The following is a 17,408-nucleotide window of genomic DNA, read 5'->3' on the forward strand; positions in this document are numbered from 1 at the left end:
TCTCAAAATATTCTTGATAATTAATGATGTGTTAACATTATAAACATTTATACATGAATGGTGAGCCCCATTACTCACATATGCATATGCAGTTATTTCCATTCTATAAGCCTTCACTTTGGCAACTTGTCATTTACTCTTCACTTTGTTCATGCATTCATTCATATAGAGGCTTTGCACTTATATCACAGTTTGGTCAGTTACCCGGATGCACTGCCATATTGGAGATACTCAAATGTAAACAACAGCATGGATTGCATGGTTAATGTACTACTAAATACTTTGTTCGGCTAAATTATGCTGTCTAAACCACGGAAAAAAACATGTAAAAGCTGCTAAATTATATAAAAAAGAAATATATACTGGGAAGCAGTAAGCAGGAAAGAGCGCAATAGTTTGACAAACTAATTTTTATAGAAAATAGACAAAGGCTTAAGTCTAGTCTCAGACTAAAATGCAATTCTGAGCTGTTACAAGTGAAAGTAAATTGCACTGACTGATATTAAAATATGTCAGTGCCTTTGTTTTGTCTCAAGATGCATGGCCTAATGGCCTAAGCCCTGTCTGTGAAAGCAGGCCTATAGTTATGTGGTAAAGATATGTACAAGCAGTATTAATCATTAGCCTAATATTTCACCTACCTGACCAAAAATGATAAGAACAAACATGAATATTGTCAAGCCCTGGAAATCTTGGTTAAGTTTGGCCAACCTCAAACACATTTTGTCTCTGCAGTCTATAGTACTCCATATGATTTTCCTGGTCTGACCGATTAGTACAGCCCAAAACAAAACATTAATTGACCATTTTCAGGGCGATCAGGGCCGCCAATATGGTCAATTGACCCGTCGTGAAAACACTCTATTTCCTCAATGTTTTGACTAAGTTTTTAAGTTTTTCCTGAAATGTTGTTCTGTCGCTCTGACAGCTGGTTTAACATTCGTGTTAACGTTCAATCAAACATTAAAACGTGGTGCTAACAATTTCAAAGACTTAGGTTCGATCCCCAGGGAATACATGAACTGATAAAACACATACCTGCAATTCATTTTGGATCTTACAAATGCATAAACGTAAATAAAAACTGAAAATTAAACCTGAAATTTAGAACTGAAATTAGACTGGGCAAACGAGTTATCATAAGAAGAAAGGGCTAAATGCATCTGAATTCTGCACATTCGTGGTCAATTGATTAAAGGTTAACTACAATAGCTCTGTTGTTACGTTCCATCTGAATGCATTTTTGAGAACCTCCCTTGCCTAATGTGACGCCTGCAACAGGATTTTGTGAAGGGTGAACGTCCGCTGGTGCTGTTATAAAAGTTGATGTCTGGTTAAAGCCCGAAAAGACACCGAGGGCGGGCGGGGCTTATCGCTCCGTCCCGCCCACATCACTCAGTGAAGAGAAAGAGTCAAGATGAGAAAAAAGTTCAGGAGCACCTGAAGCAGGAATGAGCAGCATCGCACCTCAGCAGCGTTTTCATCTTGCACGATAGAAACAGTTTTTCTAGATAACAAAGACTCTGAGAAATTAACAAAATTATGAAATGACATAAACGTTTTGGTTTGTTTTTTTTGCCAGTATGGGTCAACATTATTTACTTCAGGCCAGTGTCTTCCGTGCAACTGTCTTGTTTGCTGTGCTCGTCTCGGTAAGTTTTTTTCCCCTCGTCTTGTTAATTGTTAAATGTTGATGTTTAGATCCGAGTTCGACTCGCTTTTCAAAGCTGGAAACGTTACTTTAAAGTAGCTACTAGTTTCGTCTATCTGTTAAAATTAACCATGCTTGCCTGTTTGACATCCTGTGTGACTGACTGAACCTTATCAGTTACTGAAGTTACTGAAGTATTAGTTTGTAACTAATATTTAACGTTGTTTTGGATCTAAGATTTGTTTCTTTTGTTCTACTTTGAAATATAATGAAACGATCTGACGTAAGTGCTAACGTAACAAAAAAAAAGATCATCTTCAATTTATTTGAAAGGGAAATATAGGCAAATTGACACATTTTTGTGTTGGTTCATGGAAAGTTGTCAATAAGTAATGTTCCTACTTACAAACTCTTCCCCAAAACTCTTGACCGCAGGCGCAGCTGCGGCACAATAGTGATGTTAGTTAGTAAGCTGATATTTCCATCTATCTGTTTAATGAAAAACTCTGTTCTAAGTTTCTGATTAATGGTGAATTTAAGTATGTGCGAAGATTTTCCATTATGTTCTGTTTAACCAGAAGTACAGCCGTTATCTATGCAAATTTCTTGGTTCATCACATCTCAGTCAGGTTGCGTTGGTCTGACAGATAGAGACTTGCAAGCTGACTGCCGGATTTTTGGGATTGGTTTTGTCCTGACAGTGCTTTATTGATTAAGTGTTTCTCTTATTTTCAATAAGCTCACTCAGATACAAGATTCTGACCCTTGTTTCTCCATGTGTATGTATGAAGTTCACTTTTGTGTTATACCGTTGCCTCTGAAAAAGAAGCAGTGACTCTTTTAAACTTGCACCAATAACCTTATTAGCTATTGGTGTAACTGAGTGGAGACGTAATGGACAGTTTTGTCCAAACCTAGATAAGGCCTGTGATTTTAAGGAATGGCCTGCACTGATTCACAAGACACCAAATGATGATTCCACTACCTGATATAGAGAAAATCTCTCCTCTTGCGCAAATGTGCGTGCCAAGTGCAGTTAATCCTTGATGTAAAGTAATTAACACCACCAGGAAAGTACAGTGTTTTGCATGAATGTCTCATGAAAATAATGACCGGCCCATTTAGGAAGAATAAACCGCTGTGGGCAGTAGAGAAGAAAAGGGGAAACTGTGACGTAGAGCTGCGGAACAGGGAAAAGAAAACGGTCTAGATCTCCACCTCCAACCCCCACCGTTCCCTCTCTCATTTCTAATCACTACAGCCATCTATAGCGATAACCGTTATTATGGGTGTTGTTGCTATTTGAAGAAGAATTTTCACAGCAGGAGTCATTTTTTGTCATGCACTAGGCCATTTTGGCTGCACGGATGGATAACTTGATTAAATTATATATTCTCACAGAATTTGGTGTGCATTATATAATTTTAAAACCTGCCAGTCAAAAGTTTTTGAACCATAAGATGTTTTTAAAAAAGAAGTGTCTTTTGCTCACCAAGCCTGCATTTATTTAATCCAAAGTACAGCAAAAACACAAACATTTTGAAATATTTTTACTTTTAAACATAACTGTTTACTGTTTGAATATATTTTAAAATGTAATTTATTCCTGTGATTTCAAAGCTGTTTTTTTTAGCACCATTACTCCAGTCACATGATCCTTCAGAAATCATTTTAATCTGATTTGCTGCTCAAAAACATTTATTATTATTGTAAGTAGTAGAATTTTTTCAGGTTTCTTTGATGTATAGAAAGTTCAGAAGAACAGCGTTTGTCTGAAATAGAAATCTTTTGTAATGTTATAAATGTCATTGTCATCACTTTTTATTCTTTTATTATGCTAAATAAAAGTATCATTTTCTATAATTAAAAGAAAATTATACTGACTTCAAGCTTTTGAATGGTGTTGTGTGTAATGTTATAAAAAGCTTTTTATTTCAGATAAATGCTGATCTTTAAATCGTTTTATTCATTAAAGAATTCTAAAAAAATGTTTTAAAATTTGACAATAATAATAAATGTTTCTTAAACAGCAAATCAGCATATTAGAAGGATTTCTGAAGGATCATGTGACACTGAAGACTGGAGTAATGATGCTAAAAATGTAGCTTTGATCACAGGAATTAATTACATTTTAAAATATGTTAAAATAGAAAACAGTTATTTTAATAATAAAAAGATTTCAAAATATTACTTTTGCTCTATTTAAGATAAAAAAAATTCAGGCTTAGTGAGCAGAAGAGACTTTTAAAAAACGTCAAAAATCTGGTAGTGTAAATTAAAATAAATTACAAGATATTTTACTCCGAAAATTCCCACAGCATTACGTTTACCCTGACATTATTTTTGCAGTCAAGTTGTGTCTAGTATTTTTCTGTCAGCTGTTAAGAATGGCAACAATGTTACATTTGTGAAAGAATCTGCTTATTTTTCAGTGAACTGGTCAAACGGGTTGGCAATTTAGTCTGAATCATATACAGTTTGCTCAGTAAATTAGATGACATCATCTAGTTTAGTGGGTGAACTGTATGATTCAGACTGGTTTCTGAGGTAACAACTCAGTAAAATGGATACAGGATACAGAAAACATAAAAGGATGAAGTGAAATAACATTTCTAAATGACTCTGCACTGCAGGTAGATATTTTTATATTTGTTAAACAGTTTATCAGTGTACTTTATCGCCATATTTTGGTGTGACTTACACAGACAAGTTTGCGACAACATGTTAACAGTTTAAGCATACTGTAATGTTTTATTATGTGCAAAGGTTTTAATGCATAATGTTTTATGTTCATGTTTATCTTTGTGTACATTTTAGAGATGCTTTGTCTTTACAGCATATAGTAGTTACAGGTTAAAATAAGGTGTCCTCACATTATATAACCTTTTACTTTCAACCTGTTAAACCTAATATTTACTTATTTACTCACACACACACACACACACACACACACACACACACACACACACACACACTGGTTTACATGTTTTATGGGGACATTCCATAGGCGTAATGGTTTTTATACTGTACAAACCGTATTTTCTATCGCCCTAACCCTACCCTACACCTAAACCTAGCCCTCACAGGAGATTGTGCAAACTTTTACTTCCTCAAAAAAACTCATTGTGCATGATTTATAAGCCTGTTTCCTCATGGGGACCTGAGAAATGTCCCCACAAGGTCAAAATCTACTGGTATTCCTATCCTTGTGGGGACATTTGGTCCCCACAACGTGATGAAAACCAGGTACACACACACACACACACAGTTATCTGCAATATAATTGTACTATTGTCTACAGAGGATGACTTTGTTTTTTAAAAAGCATGTATTTACGGTTATTTAATACAGGATCACAATAATTTGTATTTTTATGTAAAAAAAAATTAAGTATTGCTTTTTATAGTACTATAGCTAGCTACTCTTAGTATGTAGCTTCTAGCTTTTTTTCAGTACATTTCTTGATAGTTTAACTTGCTACTTTTTGATAGCTCTGAGGCTCAGTGCTCACTTATGTAAAGAAAACAGAAGCTCTGGCTTCAGTTGTGCAACTTGCTTAAAAACATGCTACATTTCTAAAGTTTGGAAGTTTAGTGCATTTCCCCAAGTTTGGAAATTCAGTCATCTGTGAGATAAAGCTCGTCTCTGTGCCTTCCCAAAAATGCTTGTGTCCAGTTGTGTATAATGCCCTCTTGTAGAAGGATTCTGGCCTATTCCGGGGTGGAATAGATTAGACACACACACTCGCACAGTTCTGTGTTCAATGTAAATTTTGGTCCTTTCATTCACATTCAATGGTTTATTGTATGTCACGACTAGTTGAAATGCACACAAACTTGAAATGTCAGACATCGTAAAATTGCGTAAGTCATAAATAAACAGATAATGTAGCATTTATGCTAATATGCCATTAAAGTCGAATTGTCGGAATGCTGCTCTGTCAAATTATGCTACGCTACGAGTCAAAAGTTTTTGAACAGTAAGGTTTTTAATGTTTTTTTTTTAAATCTTTTCTGCTCACCAAGCCTGCACTGAAATATTTTTATTTGAACATATTTTAAAATGTAATGTATTCCTGTGAATTTGTAGCATAATTACTCCAGTCTTCAGTGTCACATGATCCTTTAGAAATCATTCTAATATGATGACCAAAAAAACATTAAAAATCTTACTGTTGAAAACCTTTTGACTTTTGCAAAGAAAAGACAAGACGATGTATAATTGTACACAACAATTTTGAAAGCATTTTATGTTACAAGTATTGTGTGGTAACTGGCCATTAGATAAATATTGCATGTATTTCTTTTGTAAAGACTCTTGGATGCCATTTCAGTTCAGTTTTTCGCTGTCATTCATGTAGCTGTCTGTCTGTCTGTCTGTCTGTCTATGTCTCATTTCCTGTCGTGTCTCACCCTTCATATCTCGAACTCTGTCAAGAAAAACTCTGTAGTCTTTAGTAAAAACATTTATATAAAAGTTCAAACATACATGCTCCTCTCTCAGACATACACACCGAAATTTAAAACACCCACTCAGAGGTGTGTTATGTGAGGTAGCCTTTCATCATAGCTGGGGAAAGATTGTAGGTTTATCTGTACGTTGCCCAGATGGAGAAGGAGAAGTAACAGCAACATGCAAATACGCTGTCTGCCGCTATGTATTTGCATGCACTTTATAATACTGTAAAAGGCCTTGTAGCTCAGTAGGAAGAGCAGGGCTTTTATACAATCTGTAGTGATGCAAATGTGGAGTGGAACAGCACAAACGCATCGTAAACAATCGGTTTTATTTGTTTAGAGTTTGATTTCTCAATGTTCTATGTAAATGCCCCAGTACGTGTGACAGCTTTACTGTATTACAGTAATGCTACCTTTTGTTAAAGAGTACTCTAATAACACCCCTGGAGTGTTTACTGTTGTTTCTACAGACAGATGTGATGATGATCTCTCTGACCCTCTTTAGATGGGAACAGTCATCACCCGACACACAGCAGGGTGTGTTGCAGAAACAGCTCTTGTCTAAGTTTGAAATGAAGAAGTTTGAGGCTTTCGTTTTTTAAAAGTGATGCCTGAGACATACTGGACATTCTCAGAGAAAACCGTCAGTTTGACTCCAGGAAATTTGTTGAAGCATGTTGAACCTCAAAGACTGAATGTCACAGCTTACTTTCGATACTGAACTTCCCCATGCTTCATTTACTTTGTACTCACTTTTTGAAAATATGTTTGCAACTGTGTGTTACATCATTTGATCTGAATTTTTCTCTAAGTCTTTTCACATGCACTTTAAAAGTTGAAGCAAAGTAATAACTTATCATAAATGTTTGACTGAAGCAATACCAGTCTAGGCCTAATATGAATTCTGCGTATGTCTTTGCTGGGTGTACGTTGTTCAATAGTGTTTGTTAGTACAGTTGACATATTCTTCTAGTTCGATTTCATAGTGTAATATCTGGACCAATGCATTGTGTACTAGAGCCAGCGGAAGTGAAGTGGCATTCTGGCTAAAGCTTCTTTCCTGCGGGCAGTGGAAGGGTTGATCTGTAGGGCTGCAGATAAGAAATAAGTCCATAGAAAACATATGAGTGTGTGTATGAACATTGGACAAAAAAGGCTATTTCCCATTTTCATTACTCCAAAATTGCTCTTAAAAATAGATTGTGTATATATATATATAGGGCTGTAAATAGATTAAATTAATTGCAATTAATCGCACGGTGTGAAATTAAACAAAAACTATTTATTTTTTTAACTTTTGTTTAATTTTACAAAATTGCTATATCCAGTTTCAATTTCCTGCTTTCCACACGAAAACAGAACACACAGAAGCTTATTTTTCTAGTCAGCATTTATCCAGCTGCTAAGGCATAATATCATAAGTCACATTAATATAAACTCTAAAAAATGCCTTTTAGGGCTCTACTCTTACTTTTCTTTCACTTGTGCTCCTAACTTAAAAAAAAAATTCAGGTGCACCGTCTAATCAATAATTAAAAAATCTGATCAAAAATTTGCCTTCCCATTACAAGGTGATATTTGACTCATTAAAAATGATTTACAGGGGAATTTAGTTTTTACTGTTGTAATGGCATTTTTCTAACTTAATATATATATGCGAACTAAAACAATTCAGCATTTATCGCATTTATAAATGATTGAAATTAATACTTTTATTTAGTAAGGATGCTTTAAATTGATCAAAAGTGATGATAAAGACATTACAAAAAAACATTACAAAAGATTTCTATTTCAGATAAATGCTGTTCTTCTGAACTTTCTATTCACTAAAGAAACCTGAAAAATTCTACTTGGGTGTTTTAAACATAATAATAATAATAATAATGATGATATTAATAATACATGTTTTTTGAGGAACAAATCAGAATAATAGAATGATTTTTGAAGGACCATGTGACTGGAGTTGGTATATTAAAAAAATAGCTTTGATCACAGGAATAAATAACATATTTAAAATATATTCAAATAGAAAACAGTTATTTTAAAAAGTAAAAATATTTTAAAAATTTACTGTTTTTGCTGTACTTTGGATCAAGTAAATGCAGGCTTGGTGAGCAGAAGAGACTTATTTAAAAACATTAAAAATCTCACTGTTCAAAAAAATGTTTATATATATGTATATATATATATATATATATATACACATTACACATGGATATGTTTTATTTTAAACCATTCCATTGTTGCCCTGGCTTTATGTTTAGGGTCGTTGTCCTGCTGGAAGGTGAACCTCTGCCCCAGTCTCAAGTCTTTTGCAGACTCCAAGAGGTTTTCTTCCAAGATTGCCCTGTATTTGGCTCCATCCATCTTCCCATCAACTCTGACCAGCTTCCCTGTCGCTGCTGAAGAGAAGCACCCCCAGAGCATGATGCTGCCACCACCATATTTGACAGTGGGGATGGTGTGTTCAGAGTGATGTGCAGTGTTAGTTTTCCGCCACACATAGCGTTTTGCATTTTGGCCAAAAAGTTCCATTTTGGTCTCATCTGACCAGCGCACCTTCTTCCACATGTTTGCTGTGTCCCCCACATGGCTTGTGGCAAACTGCAAACGGGACTTCTTATGGTTTTCTTTTAACAATGGCTTTCTTCTTGCCACTCTTCCATAAAGGCCAATTTTGTGCAGTGCACGACTAATAGTTGTCCTATGGACAGATTCCCCCACCTGAGCTGTAGATCTCTGCAGCTCGTCCAGAGTCACCATGGGCCTCTTGGCTGCATTTATGATCAGCGCTCTCCTTGTTCGTCCTGTGAGTTTAGGTGGACGGCCTTGACTTGGTAGGTTTACAGTTGTGCCATACTCCTTCCATTTCTGAATGATCGCTTGAACAGTGCTCCGTGGGATGTTCAAGGCTTGGGAAATCTTTTTGTAGCCTAAGCCTGCTGTAAATTTCTCAATAACTTTATCCCTGACCTGTCTGTTGTGTTCTTTGGACTTCATGGTGTTGTTGCTCCCAATATTCTCTTAGACAACCTCTGAGGCCGTCACAGGGCAGCTGTATTTGTACTGACATTAGATTACACACATGTGCACTCTATTTAGTCATTAGCACTCATCAGGCAATGTCTATGGGCAACTGACTGCACTCAGACCAAATGGGGCTGAATAATTACGCACACCCCACTTTTCAGTTCTTTATTTGTAAAAAATGTTTGGAATCATGTATGATTTTCGTTCCACTTCTCACGTGTACACCACTTTGTATTGGTCTTTCACGTGGAATTCCAATAAAATTGATTCATGTCTGTGGCTGTAATGTGACAAAATGTGGAAAAGTTCAAGGGGGCCGAATACTTTTGCAAGCCACTGTATATATAAACAAACAAACAATAAAAACATATATTACCTTGGCATTAAATTTCTGAAAAGTAGCTAACATAAACTAGTAATAAATTTTTTTTTCTCTTTTGGGAAATATAGAAATGTTGGTAACACTTGCATTGGTGCACAATGTATTATTAAAATCACAAGTTGTGTTTGTTAACATTAAAGGTTGTATCAGCGATTTCTAGCCTGAAACATAAAGTGTCAAATTCAGCTGACCTTTCATCACGATCCGCTCGCTGCCTGCCCCATAAATTGTCTGTGAAAAAACCGCGTCTCTCTGGTCAGCCTAGGGTCCGAGATATGCCAAAAAAACAATCGGCACTACCAACCTTTCCACACATAAACAAACAGTTGTGGACTTTCGCTCCGCCTCCCTCACATCCCAGCACCAGTAGGAAAGTCCACAACACCAAACCCTTGACGCTGATTGGTTGGAACACTGTTTGTTTATGTGTGGAAAGGTTGGTAGTGCCGATTGTTTTTTTGGCATATCTCGGACCCTAGGCTGACCAGAGAGACGCGGTTTTTTCACAGACAATTTATGGGGCAGGCAGCGAGCGGATCGTGAAGAAAGGTCAGCTGAGATTGACACTTTATGTTTTAGGCTAGAAATCGCTGATACAACCTTTAATGCACTGTGACCTAATTAACAAACAATTAACGATTGCATTTTCAAATTTCAACATTAGCAAAGATAAATAAATATGTTAATAAATATACTGTTCATTGTTCGGTCATGTTAGTTAATACCAGCTGAAGTATCACAATACCATGCAGTATTCTGTTCATTTATAATTCAATTCTACAAAATGAATCTAAATTTCATAAATAAAAAGATGTAAATGAAAACAGACAATATTTTTCTCTGAATACTTCATTAATGTGAATGAATGACTGGCTATTGTTATCCATGAAATAAATGGATAAACAAAACTCATCTGAGCACTGCACAGAAGCTGCATGGAGTGACATTTAGATGTGGTATTTATACATTTAGACTGTACTTATAATTGCATAAGTAATGTTATAAGATTATTGTTTTAAATACAAAACTCTGAATATAGAAAAATGTTGGAAAAGAATGGAACATGACGGGAAACTTAAAACAGCCAGCAGGTGGCAGCAATGTTCATGATCGAATCACTGAGTCGTTCAAACGATTCTTTCAAAACAGCTGAATCATTCAGGAGCAAATCAAATGACTCGGCTTAGTGAATCAGTGATTCGCCCAAACCAACGCCAATTCAGATTCGAACACAAAAGCGAAACAAAAACATCTTGCTCGTGTCATGTAACTGAACTGCAGGAGCATTTTTGCTCGCATATCTTGAATTTTTATATATATAAAAATTGTCTATATGATTGCTAAGAACCAAGTGCAAAGCCACTACGTTAATGAATGGAATTGCATTCGTGATTGCAAAGATGCTTCCAGAAACGAATTATTACACTTGTTCTAAAAGTGGGCAAAATAAAAATACGAAAATACTTTCTTGTAAAACATTTTGATGTTTAATAAGTGATTCTTCAGCTGCTATTTTTTAAATGACATTCGACGGCTTCTGACAAACTGCAGCGTGAACAACGACGTGCGCGTGCAACTTCTCATTTCAAACTGAACTGAAGCGTCGGGAAACACTGAATTACACAGCCTGTACTACACAAAGCACAACAGAAAGACATTTTGGCAATCAAGTTGTAATGTTTCTTCTGGCGTGCATGTTCAAATGAACGCTTTCAACAGTGTTCCTGCCGTGCATACAACATATCTTAAGGTACTACCGTTTCAAAAATGCAATGGCACCGCGGGTATTTTTAAGCTACCGGTATACCGTGCAACCCTAATACATTGTAAGTGTTACTGAAATGTTATGATGGATTTTATCTTTTGCTAATGAAACAAATGGTAATGCAAGAATGCTTTTTGTTGTAGTTTCAATTCGACATTCGTAGAAGTTTACCCAACTATGACGAACCCCGGAAATGTGAAAAGGGTGCATTGGCTAGTGATGAGTGTGTTTTACATGCATCACTAGACATGTAAAACATGATTTAGTTTCAACAGCTAGTTAGATATATTTACAACACAAGTTCCTAGTTCCTATAATTTTTTTTTTCAAGATTACACAATAACTTCCTTAAAGAACAACTGAATTAATTTCCTTTCTGCCATGTCTGTTATTTGTAGATGGCTTTGATATGAAATCAAAAATACTGCATGGAATCAATAAAGTCTCATTTGACAAAAGCAGTGCTTGAAGATAGCTTTCATAAACAGCATAGATCACCATAGACTCCATACAGTATATGCCCATCCCAATTGACACACTTAAAAAGACCTTATGTTCTTGTGGCTTTTAATTGTGTGTGTTCAAAAAAAGTCCAGCGCCATTTTTGTTGTCAACTGATCTTGTTCTACAATATAATAGTTGTTCCTTTTTGTATAACAAAGCAGGGGTTTTATAGTTTGCAGTTTGGGGTTGTTCACACTGGTAATAATGGCTTAAATATTACATGATGACTATAAAAATAAATGTTTCAATAGAGGTGCCTTTATCTCATTATCTCATCTCTCAGCATTAATGGGCACACCACACTTGTTTTAAGTCATATGTAAACTCAGATGAGGACTATCATGTGTTCTTCATTATCCATTGCTGGTTTTGGAAAAGAAAAATCAACCAACAAATGAATGAATACATTAATTTGTGGAAAGAGGCTGTATTAGTTACACACTGTTGTTCTGATGAACAAAATAAGCTGTCTTAGGTTTTTAGATTTAGTCATTTAAAAAAAAAAATACCTGCAGGATGGATATAGATGACATAGTTTTTTGTATTCTTCTATTCATTTTTACTGTTTCACCCTTTTGTTTAGTGACTAGAAACTAACCACAGATAGTTAAAAATGTGTTTATGAAAGTATTTTTGTTACCAATAAGGAAGCTGTGGCTGAAGCAAAAAAAAAAAAGATCAGATTTCCCTTACAAATTTGACAATGAATATGTCCCAGATACGCAACCAATAACAGCCAGGCAGTGGGTGTCAGTTTCATAATAGGCCAATGAAAATACGGCTCAGAAGAACTATGAAAAGGGAAACGGGCAGAATAAAGAAATATATATGCCAGCCACTCACATGTACTTACTCATCCTTGTTATTACTATTCTCCAATTTTATAATAATACTAAAGTCATCAACAATGTGAAATAAGAGATAAAATTTGTCTTATTATGAAAAACAATATTTTGGCTTTATAAAGTAATTTATTGGCCCAAATGACTAATTTCATGCATATCAGAATATAAATAAATTCTTTAATGGTTGAATAATCCACTTGAGAAGAACAATGATGTTTTGATTTGCGGTTAGATTTAGTTCTTCAATACATGTAAAGAGAACTGTCAGGCCTGCTTGACATTTCAAAGAGCATTGGCTCAGGATGTGCATTAATATACTTTGTAGTTAACTTCTTTTTTTTTTTTTGTAACCTTATATTACACTGTGTATACTTCCTCTTTTTTTGTATAGAGCTCATTTGACGTCACTGTGGTGCAAATAATAGATCTATATCTGAAACAAATATTGCACAATGGCGTCATTCAGAAAAAGTTGTGCTTTGTTTGTAGTTTGAAACTTGCTTATGCTTGTTACCGCTGTGGATTCATTAACTTCTTAATCAGCAAGCAAAATGAAAAAATAATACATCTGACAAAGTTACATTGTTGTTGTTTTTATCCCCAGATCCCTCGTGGACACTCTGACTGTAAGTATAATCATCTCTAAAGTCACTTCATTTGTACAGTCTGTCTCAAATCGCTTAAACCATTTGAATGTTGAGCCTTTACCTACTGTTTTATGTCTTTATTTAGGTCTAGTGTGCCAATACAAGACAAACCCCACAACGTCAGAAATCACTATGTTTGTAGGAGACAGCTCCGCCTGCAGTGTGCAGAACGCCAACATTACAAGTGCTCAGACTAGCATCACAGTGACTGGACTGCTGCCTGGAAGCACGTATTTCCTCAAGATCAACTGCACAAGTGTGTGCTGCGCCAACTACTCCACCAGTAAGTCATTACTTCGTCTAATAATGGTTGATCAGACTTAAATGTTTTAAGTGCTTTGAGTGCCTTTGAACATTAAATGATAACTCCTGAATTAAAATTTACTTAGAATTTACCCCCATGTCATCCAAGATGTTCATTTCTTTCTTCAGTTGAAAAGAAATGAAGGTTTTTGAGGGAAAAATTCCAGATTTGTTTTCCATATAGTGGACTTGGATGGGGATAAACGGGTTAAAGGTCCAAATCGCAGTTTCAGTGCAGCTTGAAAGGGCTCTACACAATCCCAGTTGAGGAATAAGGGTCTTTTTCCAAAAAAAAAAAAAAAATGTCATGCATGGTTAGTTCTTCTGTTTACTATGGTTCAAAAAGGTAGGGTAGGACAAAATAATTGTCTACATAATATTCCCATATGCAGTTCATAGACAGTGTTGGGGGTAACGCATTACAAGTAATGCAAGTTGCGTAATAATATTACTTTTTCCAAGTAAGTAGTAAAGTAACGTATTACTTTTTAATTGACAAGAAAATATCTGAGTTACTTTTTCAAATAAGTAACGCCAGTTACTTTTTCCCCATTTATTGATTAATAGCTCTCCTGTCCCCATGTTGAGAGAAATTGTGAGTAAGATGTTACTTTAGTTCTAGAATAAATGTGAACATGCATTAATTCATCTCACTCACTAAAAAAACAGATACAGTATTGTTCAAAATTAATATAAATGGTGAAATTCAACGCAAACCTGCTATCATTAAATATGTTAAATAATACAAATATCCTTAATGCATTTAATCCCATTTTATTAACCAATGTCTTTGCTGCCAACCTTTGATGATGCAGTTCATCCATACTAATAAGCAAAAATTACTCTATATAATCTAACATTTGTTTTCCTTTTTTATTGCTTACATTTTTTTTTTTGTGGTCTACTGTAAAGACGTGAATTTACTTTCTCTAAGCCTGAGGCTTTTGGTGTGAAAAGGCTTTTACATTTGCCAAAAATAGAACTTATTACATTAAAAACAAACAAGCAAGCCCTGCCCAGATTTAAAAAGTAACGCAAAGTAACGTAACACATAACTTTTCATAAAAAGTAACTAAGTGACATAATTAGTTACTTTTTTGGGAGTAACTCAATATTGTAATGCATTATTTTTAAAAGTAACTTTCCCCAACTCTGTTCATAGGGAACATATTGTATTACAGTTACCGCATGAAATACTGTATAACATATTTACACATTTACATTTCATTACAATTTCACAATTCTGACTCTTTTTTTTTTTTTCACAAATGCAAGTTTATATCTTGTTGTTCGGACTTTATAACTAACTTGGTAAGTTCTTCGTCTGTGTACTCCAGTTCAAAAAGGTAGGGTAGGGCAAAAAAACTCAATTTTATTTTCTCCACCAACTTCAAAATCTTCCAACATCGTTATTTTACCTTTTTTGTAAAGGGTTTGACTTTCTTTGCACGTTTGCTTTGTAAACTCTTGGTTACTTCCACCCTCTGTCACGTGTGACCTTTCCAGTGTGACTACGTAATGCGTGAAGTTGTGGATGCAGAGCTAATGCAAAATTTGTGGTTAAAAAGTATATAAGTTTATATTATTTTTTTGTGGAAAATGGCTGATCGTTTTGCTAGATAAGACCCTTATTCCTCAGCTGGCATCGTGTACAGTGTTTTGAAGCTGCATTGAAACTGCAATTTGGACCTTCAACCCGTTGGCCACCATTGAAGTCTACTATATGAAGAAAAATTCTAGAATGTTTTCCTCAAAAAGCTGAATTTCTTTTCGACTCTAGAAAGACAGACATGAACATCTTGGGTGACATGGGGATGAGTAAATTATCGGGAAATTGTAATTCTAGAGTGAACCAATCCTTTAAGGCCACTGTTGCTCAAAAAGGATGAAAATAATATTTCTGCCTTTTTCACCCTCAATCACATTCACCATATCACTCTTTCATGCACCATTGCCGTTCTTTCAGTCATTCACATTCTCAATATTTCTCTACTTGCACAATAGACCCTTCCAGCAATCTGACTATCACACAGCTCAACTCCACCTCAGTGTATCTGAACTGGACAGGCCAGTTATCACTGAACAATCAGTCATTTACTCTCCGTAAGTCCTCCGACCACAATCAATACATCTTTTTTTTTTTTTACTATAATGTGTTAACTTAAAATGAAAAGATATTTGTTGTTAAAAGATATGGTGTGTTTTCGGTAGCTGAAACAACACCATCCCTTTTATAGAGTAGATGTTTTGTTTAATATGAGTGAAATATGAATAATTTATGATGTGATATTGTTTCTAAAAACATGAATGTGTGCATGTACGGGCAGTTGCATTATAGAAAACCTTCATTTATAAATGAAAATTCTGTCATTTACTTACCTTCATATTGTTTCAAACTTATATGGCTTTCTTTGTTCATTTAAACACAAAATAAAATGTACAGTTGAGGTCAAATGTTTACATACACCTTGCAGAATCTGCAAAAAGTTAATTATTTTACCAAATTAAGAGGGATTATACAAACTGCATGTTATTTTTTTTTTTATTTAGTACACTTGATTCTTAATACTGTGTTGTTACCTGAATGATCCACAGCTGTTTTTTTTTTTAGTGATAGTTGTTGATGAGTCCTTTGTTTGTCCTGAACAGTTAAACTGCCTGCTGTTCTTTAGTAAAATCATTTAGCTCCCACAGATTCTTTGGTTTTTCTGCATTTTTGTGTATTAGAACCCTTTCCAACAATGACTGTATGATTTTGAGATCCATCTTTTCACACTGAGGACAACTAAAGGACTCATATGCAACTATTACAGAAGGTTCAAACGTTCACTGATGCTCAAGAAGGGAAAACAATGCATTAAGAGCCAGGGGAGGTGAAAACTTTTGGAGATCAGGGTAAATGTAACTTATTTTGGCTCTTAATGCATCGTTTTTTTCTTCTGGAGCATCAGTGAGCGTTTAAAACTTCTGTAAGGTTCTTTTTTACGTAAATAATGACAGAATTTTCATTTCCGGGTGTCCATGTCCACTTTCTCACACTCACACATGTCCACTCTCTTGCACTGACAGGCCCTGAGCCTGTTACTAACCTGTCTGTGCACTCCATCACTGTGAGCTCAGTGAACCTGAGCTGGATACTTCCAAATGGCATGAGCCAGTATTATAGAGTAGCTTGGGGTGTGAACCTGCTTACTACTAACCAAACCTCCATGCAAATCTCACAACTTGCACCTGGCACCAAATACACCTTCAGCGTCACCTCAGTGGCCTCTGATAACCGCACTGAGGGACGTGCTGCTGAGATATCCCAAAACACAAGTAAGTACTGTAGGCAGAAGAGAATAGGGGGTTTAAAAGTGTCTTTATAGATCAATTTGGAGTAGACGTCACAGTTACGTCACCATTATGGTGGCAGAAAAACACTGGTAACAAGTGGAGGGAAACGGGTAAAATACATGGAATAAGAGAAAAAAAATATTGTTGTGTCTTTGGATATCAGAATGCAAATCATTTTTATAGAAAACTGTCGTCCAAAACACCATTTTAAATGAACAGATTATAGATGAAACCTGCTATGATTTATCTACTTTTAAAGCATACATTTGATTTAAACAATTTGTCTACATAATATACATGTGCAGTTCATAGGGGACATATTGTATTATAGTTACAGCATGAAATACTATTTTAACCTATAGCATCTTTCATATTGACCTATTTTATCTCACAATTACGTTTTTTTTCTCCACAAATGCAAGTTTATGTCTCGTAATTCAGACTTTATAACTCAGTTTAACTCAACAATAGCAAGTTAGTCAATTCTG

At 35.2% G+C, this 17,408-nt stretch overlaps 1 protein-coding gene across 1 annotated transcript in view; it reads left to right on the forward strand.

Moving 5' to 3' along the window:
• The first annotated feature begins 1,462 nt into the window (after positions 1–1,462).
• Positions 1,463–17,408, forward strand: part of ptprja (protein tyrosine phosphatase receptor type Ja) — a 34,894-nt gene continuing 18,948 nt past the window's right edge. Inside the window, exons 1-3 of the mRNA XM_073837004.1 lie at positions 1,463–1,652; positions 13,239–13,260; positions 13,367–13,564. Coding sequence (XP_073693105.1) covers positions 1,584–1,652; positions 13,239–13,260; positions 13,367–13,564 — 289 coding nt within the window. The 5' untranslated portion in view covers positions 1,463–1,583. The remainder of the gene's footprint in view (positions 1,653–13,238; positions 13,261–13,366; positions 13,565–17,408) is intronic.

This window comes from Garra rufa, chromosome 3, assembly GCF_049309525.1.
Source record: "Garra rufa chromosome 3, GarRuf1.0, whole genome shotgun sequence".
Classification (NCBI taxonomy): domain Eukaryota; kingdom Metazoa; phylum Chordata; class Actinopteri; order Cypriniformes; family Cyprinidae; genus Garra; species Garra rufa.